General features: G+C 33.6%; 1 protein-coding gene across 1 annotated transcript in view; it reads right to left on the bottom strand.

Annotated features, from left to right (window-relative positions):
- Positions 1-2,465, bottom strand: part of LOC125682501 (apoptosis-inducing factor 1, mitochondrial-like) — a 25,572-nt gene extending 23,107 nt beyond the window's left edge. The window contains exon 1 of the mRNA XM_048923128.2: positions 2,316-2,465. Within this exon, the coding sequence (XP_048779085.2) occupies positions 2,316-2,394 (79 nt within the window). The 5' untranslated portion in view covers positions 2,395-2,465. The remainder of the gene's footprint in view (positions 1-2,315) is intronic.
- Between the last annotated feature and the right edge of the window lie 8,514 nt (positions 2,466-10,979).

Raw genomic sequence — 10,979 nt, 5'->3', positions numbered from 1 at the left:
TTATATTACTTTCCATAATATCAATTTGATATCATCAAATGCAACTACATGTCTGATGCAACTTTTTTTCATTACATATTTTGATTTTTTTCCATATAAATTCTACAGAAAGTACCATGGCTTTTGATGTGCCATAAAAGCCAGTATATACATACCAGGGAACTACTTTAACTCCAGTGGAACACAATATCTGCTTTCATAACTCAATGATTAACATAACATCTGTTTACATATAATAATTAATGTTTTGTTGCTTACCAAAAATGTACATGAGTATGCACTTCTAGAATTCAAAGCTCACAACAAATTAGAAAAATGGGTAATGGAGACGTTATTGAGTAAATATCAGTAATTATTAAATAGCTAATAAACAGTCTATTATAAAATCTGCGTAAAATCTAGAGAATGTTGGTGTTCAATATCCTGAGAATTTATTGAACGCCAACTTTGCATTGTGTAAATTGTATGCGCCCGAAACATTCCGAGTATGAGCGTTCAATATTGACGTTACCATAATGACGTAAACAAGCTAAAATGGCAGACGACAGTCCTCCGAATCTGACAGAGCCGGTATTTGATATTTACTTAAGCAAAATGTTTTACTGTACATAAATTATGATGTCCCCATTTACAAAATCAGTTTGCTTCATGCATTAATGACGGGTTAAATATTGAACAGTTAAGAAATGCATGCAAACTACTCCAAAATAGACGAGAAGTAATCAATATTGGCATCTAAGGTGAAGGTGTGGAGTGAAAAGGGATATAATTTAACAACTAAATACTTTAGCTATATAATAAAAGGTTTATTGAACTCGCAAGCTTGTGCATTTTGACAGCCAACCCATGCCAATATTCAGCAATATAAGTTCAATAACCCTATAATATGCCTGCCTTCAGCTGTTGTATAGGAACAAAATTCACAAGCTCAGTCTGCTTTATCACTCCACAACCCAGTGTTGGCATATTTAAGAAATGAAATAGAATTATTTTTTCGTGGATGTTGTGGGATAACTCCCGAGGTCGAAATATGATGTTTTGAAATATAAAAGCCAAGGAGTTAGCCAAGGATTTCATATTTCAAAACATTTAGAACTCAACCTTGAAGGTTATCCTGCAAAATCCATTTATATCTATTCAACTAGTATGGTGCAGAAATAAAAAGCTGATTGTTTCCCTTTACAACTACAAGTTAGGCTTCTTTGTGATGTCATGGTGACAAAAAAAAAAAATATATATATATATATAAATGAATACAACGTATTCATCTGATCTGCTCTGAATGCTCATACCCAGTCCAAGTTTTACAACTTTCTCATAATCTTATTAATTAAAATAGGGCAATTTTCAATTCATCTGTTGTATTTTGTATCTTATTTTTCAGATGTCTAGTGTATAACTTTCTTTAAATCACTGTGCATTAAAATTTTATTAATTTATTTCAATTTGTTTTGCTTTTAATCTCAACACAACCATTAGTTTTTATACCTTAGGCCAAGTGAAATTAATTAGTAGATTATCATTCCCGCCCGCCCCTCGAAAATCGCCCCGCCCCGATTTTTTTTATTTTTCAAAATTACGATTTCCGGATATTTTTATGTCCGGTCTGGTATCGTAAACGTTCTTTGTTTCACTTTGCCTTTTAGAAACCCAAATACACATGTAATTATGATTTATAAAGCCTTTTCTCAATGAGAGAAGGCATTTTTGAGGTCAAGAATACCATGGCGAAAAATAAAAAATAAAATCCTCCCACCCGCCCCATTTTTTTGTGAAGTTTGAATGATAATCTACTAATTCATTTTACTTGGCCTTATAATGTTTCTAATATATTTTTAATTTGAAAGCATTTTAGAGTTATTTTTAACAACTAATATATTATACATATAAGTATTGTATTTAGGTCAACGACAAACCATGTAACAAATAGTATACATATATTACATAAAACTACATTAACTCATCGTGCAAAACCTAATAAATTATATGCGTACACAAACTGTAAATTTTAAAAATATATGCAACTGATTTCAAATATGATTATGTATACTAAAGTAGAGGTCAAATTGTCCACTCAACAAGTAACCTACACATGTTCAATTCACCTGTTATAATTCTACGTGCAGATAATTTAATAGATTCATTACGATGCCAGCAATATCAAAATTATCATACGTCTAAATCACTAAAGGTTACAGCATGCAGCATCCAGGTTACAGTCGAGAAAATTCGAACAGAAAAAACGAAGAAGTGCGAGTTGCGTAATACAAACGTAACTTAAAATGAAACTTGTTTAAATTGTACAAGAAACTTACAGCTGTTGTGTTGAAATTTACGAGATACTGAAGATATACTTCGGCTTAGTAATCTAGTTGACGGAACTAGCCGGTACATTTCAATATTTTTGTCTCTTCGTACTCATGTGCGCTTCTACACTGAAGAGTTCCAATATAAAGGTAGGTAACTGTTATTCCCTACCTAATTTTTTTTTATTCGTGGGTGTGTGCGTAAAAATAATATAAAATACTGGTTTATCGTAAATATTAGAATACTTTATTTTTAATTCAGAGTCCAGAATAGACAAAAAATGTAACTATAGAAAACAAAAACAAAAAATTAAAAAAAATTGTGGCATCCGGTTTTGCCTTCAGTTTTGTACACTAAATGTGATCACTGTCTCTATTTACTAACCGGCCATACCTTGATGTTAAATTGAACACTCAAATACAATTAAAAATGTGGTTTTCTGTCATCGAAAAACCCTTGTGACAAGGAAAATGGGGTTTGGCGCACTTTAACTGACTTTGAATGTACATGTATTTAATATACATCTATAGAATAGAATATGATTTATTTCCAAATTAGGGCCCTCTCGGGCATACAGCATACATGATTGTTAACATTTCAATGTGCAATGTTTATTAAAAAATATGATGATAAAAAGAAAAGAACAAAACAAGAGCAAAATATCCACTATTAGTATGAGTAATGTTCATACATGAGACATTTTGAACATGATAATACTTATTTGAATTATATGTAAGTACTACCGTGTATCTTAATGCAAAACAGTCAGAAATACACACAGAAAAAAAAATTTAAAAAAAATATTAACGTACATAACAACTCTACATGTAATAATAGTAAAGGTAGTATAAGTATACATATGTTTAATACTCCACTGTAATGCAAAATATACCACGGGACGGTGCATTGGTACTAGGTCAACATGTCATGTTTATAACGAGTGCATATGTGCAAATATGGTTTCATATGGTTCACACATAATATACAGTAATACTAGTAGTATGAGCTTAGACAATGTACATAACATATGAGACATTACTTGATGTAATATATGTAATTACCACCGTGTATCCTAATGCAAAACAGTCAGAAATGCACACAGGAAGAAAATAATAACAATATATGCAATGAGACATAATAATAGTAAAAGGCACGTAGTACAAGTACATATGATTGACTGTAATGCAAAAGATATTACGGGACGGTGCATTGGTACTTAGTCAACATGTCATGTTTACAATGAGTGCATAAATATATATGTATAAATATATTGGTTTGAACTTTCACATGCTTCATTTTATATTGCTTCTTTAATCAAATCGCAAAAGGCTACAAGTACATCAGTATTTTCACAATTGAGTAACCATATTAATCTATTCATGTTGTCAATATTGGAAAATTTTTCACATTGTTGTTTTATATATTTATCTATATATATCCTCTATATATATATATATATATATATATATATATATATATATATATATTATACTAATATATATATATATATATATATATATATACTATACTAATATATATATATATATATAGAGAGAGAGAGAGAGAGAGAGAGAGAGAGAGAGAGAGAGAGAGAGATATATATATATATATATATATATATATATATATATATATATATATATATATAGATATATAAAGCACTAGAATGACCAACGACATGAACAATTGGAATTGTCAAATTTTCGGGACAACAGGTTGTCCCGAAAATTTGACAATTCCAATTGTTCATGTCGTTGGTCATTCTAGTGCTTTATATAATTATTTTCCCTGACCATTGTATCTATTTAATATAGATCCGACAGTTTGGATACTGAATGTTGTTGGTTCTTCAGTGCTTTATATATATATATATATATATATATATATATATATCCTCTATACATTTATATATATCTTCTATACATCTATATATATACATATATATATGATATATATATATCCTCTGTACATGTACATTTATATATATCCTCTCTCTCTCTCTCTCTCTCTCTCTCTCTCTCTCTCTCTCTATATATATATATATATATATATATATATATCCTTTATACATCGGTTGAAATTACCATTAATGGAATTATGCATGCATAGTGATAACAAATTTCGGATGTTTTATTGGCAGAACAAGAAATCCACCATGTGGCAGGGGCGGATCCTGAAATTGCGGTTACGGGGGGGGGGGGGGGGGGGGGGGGGGCACTTTATGAGGCAGTGGGTCCAGGGCGAAGCCCTGTTGGGAGTCCAGGGGGCTAAGCCCCCGGAAGCTCCTGGATTTTACAGATTTTATGGGGCTTGAAATATTTCTCATATTTAGTCATTTGTACTATTTTCTATCATTTTAATAAGGTGAAATTAATAAAATGACACAAATTTTAAGGGTTTTTTTTTGGGGGGGGGGGGGAGTTCTCCCCATAAAGTAATCAAGAAATCAAAAGATTTTGTCATTTATTTCTCCTGGTGTGGATAGTTTAGTACATTTTCCAAAACAAGATACCGCGATTTACCGTGTGTGTGTGTGTGTGTGCGTTATAACTGTTTATAATTGTCAACCTTAATTTTGAAATTTAATACTATCAAATTAAATTCAAAATTACATGTAAATTACTCGAAAATAAACAACATCAAGTTTGAATCCCGTTCAGGAAGAAAAATGATATAGATCTATATATTAATACTATTGAAACGAGAAAAATTAATGTTATTTGTTCATATTGTGTTAAAATTTAAATTGCACAAAAGATAGGGAGCATCAAGCTAAAATGTCTTACTCAAAACATTGGCATTCAATGTGAAATATAATGCCCTCGTTGAATAAGAGTCATGGCGGCCATATTGGAATTTGAATAACTCCAAAATGTGAAAACCTTTCCGTGGTAATTCTACACAAACATCTTTACCAAGTACGGTGACTAGAGATGCAGCCGTGATGGAAAGGAAGTCAATTATTCAAAAGTCATGCATGGTGATTGGTTACCGACTGACCGTATCGAAATTCGGATTTCTCCAAGTACGTAGTAATCAGGGCCGTAAATTACATGGAGGCGGAGGAGGCAGCTGCCTCCTCCAACTTTTGAGCCAAAAAAAATTAAAATTTAAAGTTCAGTAGAATTTATGTTGTTTCCAATAACTAAGAACATGATACCTCCCTTAAAAAGCATTCCAAATCTTTCTTTTAGAATGAGTTAGTCAAGTAACATCTTAGAAGGCCCTAGAATCAAGGATTTTGCACGAAACGTGTTCAGTGTGCACAAAATGTGCTCAGCGCCTAATTTCCTGCCTCCTCCAAATTGAAGGTTAATTTACGGCCCTGGTAATACGGAACCTGCCGCTTTTTAAACAATGTACATTTTCCGTTATAGGAGATTTTGGTTTTTAGTTTGTTTTGTTTAGGTCTTTTTTGCGTTTGCAGAATTGTCAGACAATGTGAAGTCAACCCGGCTGTCCATCCACCCCCCACATTTGAAAACGATATTACATGTTTTTAATCTCCAAAAAGTAAGAGTATTTCTGCAGGGCCTGTATTATGAACATAAGCACAAACTATGATGACTGGTTTAGAGGTTATACAGCCATTCTGGAGATCAATGTCTTTACAGAAGCCACCGACAGACCTACGTCATGTGATGGCAATAGCCCACGATTGACTTTCGGCCGGTTGTGCTAAAATGGAATCATTATAAAGTATTCCTTTCTAGTCATCTGCAGCATTGCCATAATATTATTGAAAAATATTAGAAAGACACTGGAAGCGCTAAGGTAGTTAAAATTTTATATTAAAGTTTTGTCAAGTATTGAGACATTGTTATGTTCAGAGTATTAGCATATCTATATATGTATATGTATGTGTATATATATATATATATATATATATATATATATATATAAGAAAAACAATTCCACAGAATTTCACCACTTTAATCCTTCTCTCTGCGCACCATCATGCAGAATTCCGCCAGTGCCAGTAAACATTAATTTTTTTTAAACTGTCAAAGTTGTCGATTATTTTCCAGTATTGAATTATCCACTCTTTCTTGGACTGTACTCGTATATTTGTGTCCAAGAAAAATTCAATATAATTTTGATAAAAGACCACTAGCCAGGTAAAACACGTTAGATAAACAAGAGATGTTTGTAAAACACTTATGCCCCCCATGGTGCAAAATTGAAAAGGGTTATACACACATCTCATTTAATTGATAGTATTATCATCAATTCAAGATATTGAGCAGACAATATCTTCCTATGTCAAGAGTGAATTGACCATGTGATCTAAAATTCAATAGGGGTCATCTACTCCTTATGCTGTACCAGTTTACCAAGTTTGGTACGTGTCAATCAAGCAAATAATTCTTAAAATATAGGAGACAATATATTACTATGTCCAGTTCAACTATTGACTTTTGACCTCAAAATCAATATCGGTCATCCTCTCCTGAAGATGTACCAGTGTACTAAGTTTGATGTCTATCAAGTAAAAGGGTTATCAAGATATTGAGTGGACAGTATATTACTATGTCCAGTTTGACCCTTGACCTTTGACCATGTGACCTCAAAATCAATAGGAGTCATCTTCTCCTGAATATACACCAGTGTACTGTTTGATGTCTGTCAAGCAAAGGGTTCTCAAGATATTGAGCAGACAGTATATTCCAATGTCCAGGTTGACCCTTGACCTTTAAACATGTGACCTCAAAATCAATAGGGATCATTTTCTCCTGAAGATGTACCAGTGTACCAAGTTTGATGTCTGTCAAGCAAAGGGTTCTCAAGATATTGAGCAGACAGTATATTTCAATGTCCAGGTTGACCCTTGACCTTTAAACATGTGACCTCAAAATCAATAGGGATCATCTTCTCCTGAAGATGTACCAGTGTACCAAGTTTGATGTCTGTCAAGCAAAGGGTTCTCAAGATATTGAACGGACAGTATATTCCTATGTCCAATATGACCCTTGACCTTTGCTCATGTGACCTCAAAATCATTAGGGGTCATCTTCTCCTGAAGATGTACCAGTGTAACAAGTTTGATGTCTGTTAGGCAAAGGGTTCTCAAGATATTGAATGGACAATATATTCCTATGTCCAGTGTGACCCTTGACCTTTGACCATGTGACCTCAAAATCTCTAGGGGTCATCTTCTCCTGAAGACGTATCAGTGTACCAAGTTTGATGTCTGTCAAGAAGAGGGTTCTCAAGATACTGGGCAGACAGTATATTCCCTCGTCTAGTTTGACCCTTGACCTTTGACCATGTGACCTCAAAATCAATAAGAATCATCTTCTCCTGCAGATCTACCAGTGTACTAAGTTTGATGTCTGTCAAGAAAAGGGTTCTCAAGATATTGAGCAGACATTATATTCCTATGTCCAGTTTGACCCTTATCTTTGACCATGTGACCTCAAAATCAATAGGGGTCATCTTCTCCTGAAGACGTACTAGTGTACCAAGTTTGATGTCTGTCAAGCAAAGCGTTCTCAAGATATTGAACGGACAGTATATTCCTATGTCCAGTTTAACCCTTGACCTTTGACCTCAAAATCAATAGGGGTCATCTTCTCCTGAAGACGTACCAGTGTAACAAGTTTGATGTCTGTTAGGCAAAGGGATCTCAAGATATTTTAACGGACAATATGTTCCTATGTCCAATGTGACCCTTGACCTTTGACCATGTGACCTCAAAATCAATAGGGGTCATCTTCTCCTGAAGACGTACCAGTGTAACAAGTTTGATGTCTGTTAGGCAAAGGGATCTCAAGATATTTTAACGGACAATATATTCCTATGTCCAGTTTGACCCTTGACCTTTGACCATATGACCTCAAAATCAATAAGGGTCATCTACTCCTTAGGATGTACCAGTGTGTCAAGTTTGATGTCTTTCAAGCAAAGGGTTCTCGAGATATTGAGCGGACATTATATTCCTATGTCCAGAGTAGATTGACCCTTGACCTTTGACCTTTTTGACCTGAAAAACAATAGGGGTCATCTTCCACTCATAACCAACCCACATATGAAATATCATTATCATCAAGTGAATGGTTCTCAAGATATTGAGCGGACAACACATGGTCTACAGACCGACCGACCGACAATTGCAAAACAATATGCCCCCACTTTTTCAAAGGGGGGGCATAAAAATATGTTAATAATGATATCTATTGTAAAAGTAAAAACCTTTTAACCGAAAATCCAATGCTTTGCATTCCCAAAATATGTATCCAGTAAAACTAAGTCAAAAGCTCCGATGGTGCAATCAGAAAATATCTTAAATACTCATCTACAAACTTGGTAAATTTGTACGTCATTTCAAGTGTAGAAAACTCCAAAACATTGTTATATTTTGAATTAACATTTCATCTTTGCTGATATTCAATTAGATAGATGAATCACTAACAATTTCGATGATTTTTAGAGACCACACAACTTCCCTCATTTTGGAAAACGATATATATGTACCTCTACCTACAAAGGGCGTTCCAAACCTAGAAACATGCACCTCTAAAACATACAGACCCATATTTCCCCCGTCTCTACCCATGACTTTACAAGTAGTTTGGGCGCTCGCTTTGCAACTGCGAGGTTCCATATTTGACAGCCTATCCCGGTGGCCACGTTAAACTTAATACTTTTACATAGTGACTGTTCCTTTGCCAAGTGTCCTGTATTGGAAGAGGAAGACAAGAGTCTATCGGACAGAAGATAAGTGTCATAGTAAGCATGCACGGAAGTTTATCGGTACCATATTGACATTTCTTATTCTTCACACTTTAATCTGTAAAATTTATATTCTAATCTGTAAACTTTACACATTCATCTGTAAAATTGTTATACTTTAATCTGTAAAATTTACACATATGTAAATCCTACTTTCGATCATAAGTAAGAATTATTCATTTTTTATGGCTTTTCAAAGAATAAATAAGTGGTTAACTATAGAAAATATTGATTTTTAAACGTCTTTACTAAACCTAGTTATTTTGTTTGTCACCTATTGAAAAGCATTTTGACAAATTTCAATTGAATATGTATTTTTAATAATAAAAAAAAATTGCAGATGTTTATGACATCATCTGATGGTACAAATTGGAAGAACATAATTTCTTAGAATTTAGTTACATGTGGCCATGTACCAGTATAGGGAAAAGAGTACCAATTCATTTCCCAAAGACCTCAATGTTAACCTTTGGCCCACTCACTAATTAACTATATCGATTTTAAACAAATGACCGCAAACATTTCAAAGTTCATTCCAAGTGTTGATAAAAATGACAAAAATATATAGGGTCCATTGCCTTTTATAGGCCATATTTGTACTTTTTTACAACACATAGCAATCTGCAGTAAATTACACACTTCATTTTAAGCACACCCCTACCATGGTAATTTCCTCAGTCATTTCTCGATTTTGTGCGATAATTTTTCATCCTGACAATTAATTTGAATCTCTATAATATTTCTTTCAATTCCAAATAATTTCACTCTTGATATTAGCCATTCACGCAACACCTAGACATTTATACCTCCGCTCAATCTTGGGTAAACTGCGTCCGGGTTACGTATACGGGGGTTTGGTACTCTCATTCCTATAGACACTGAAATGTATGGAGCGATAAATCAACAATGACTTAAAAATAATTAATATTTAATTGATAACGGTACTTGAAAACATCATCATTTAATGTGCGCAAGAAACTAATTGATTTGGCCTTCCCCAAAATATTACATCTTTATCAATTATAATTTATAATTCATTCATTTAAATATGTGCATGAATTCATAAGATGCAAGCAACAATTTAATTCAGTTATTGAGAGCAACATTTCAATTTTAAAATGCGTGCAGCAACTGAGTTAATGGTATTTTCAATGAATTCCTACAGAAATTGATGAAGTAAGCCGATGTGAAGATTCGCAATTGATGCTCTTCTGTATTTTCAAAACTCTAATGAACCTGCTTATCTTCAAACCCAGTAACCTGTTTTTGCGCGGCTGGCTATCATTGGTTAGAACCTTTATTCTTTGAAGTAGTTGGCTACTTTTCAACCCATTTGGAACTCGCCCCTCACAAAGTTACCCCCGCCCCCCAAATATATCTTTTCTCACTTTATGTAGCTCGTTACATGTACTAGTAGCTGGTTAATAGTTGTAGTAGTTAACTTTCCAAGTCTGGGTTGTCCTTCTTTGTTAGCTGACCTGTTTTTATATTTCTATGATGCAGAATTTATTTAAAAACGTCTATGTAAAAAGAAAGTGTCTTGCCGTAGCCTTCAATTCGACATTTAGATATATCGACGACGTTTTGTCTATTAACGATAATAATTTTCATTCAAATGTCGATTCGATTGTTAAGCCGTTCTTGGCACACTGATTTTGACTATGGATAACTTCGTTTACCTAATCAAGATGTAGGGCTCACAGTGGGTGTGACCAGTCAACAGGGGATGCTTACTCCTCCTATGCACCTAATCCTACCTAATTATAGGAGTTATGAAATTGATCACTGTTCGTTATCTTCATCTTTCATCTCTGTAAACTCAAAATAAAAGACATCACAGAGTCGTCCACTTCTGCTTCATACTTAAGATATTTTATTGAAAGCAGATATTAACGGCAAACTAACAATTCAACTTTATGATAAACGGGACGATTTCAGCT

This window comes from Ostrea edulis, chromosome 2, assembly GCF_947568905.1.
Source record: "Ostrea edulis chromosome 2, xbOstEdul1.1, whole genome shotgun sequence".
Classification (NCBI taxonomy): domain Eukaryota; kingdom Metazoa; phylum Mollusca; class Bivalvia; order Ostreida; family Ostreidae; genus Ostrea; species Ostrea edulis.
Note: the sequence above shows the minus strand (reverse complement) of the source record. Positions and strands in the feature narration are given on the sequence as shown.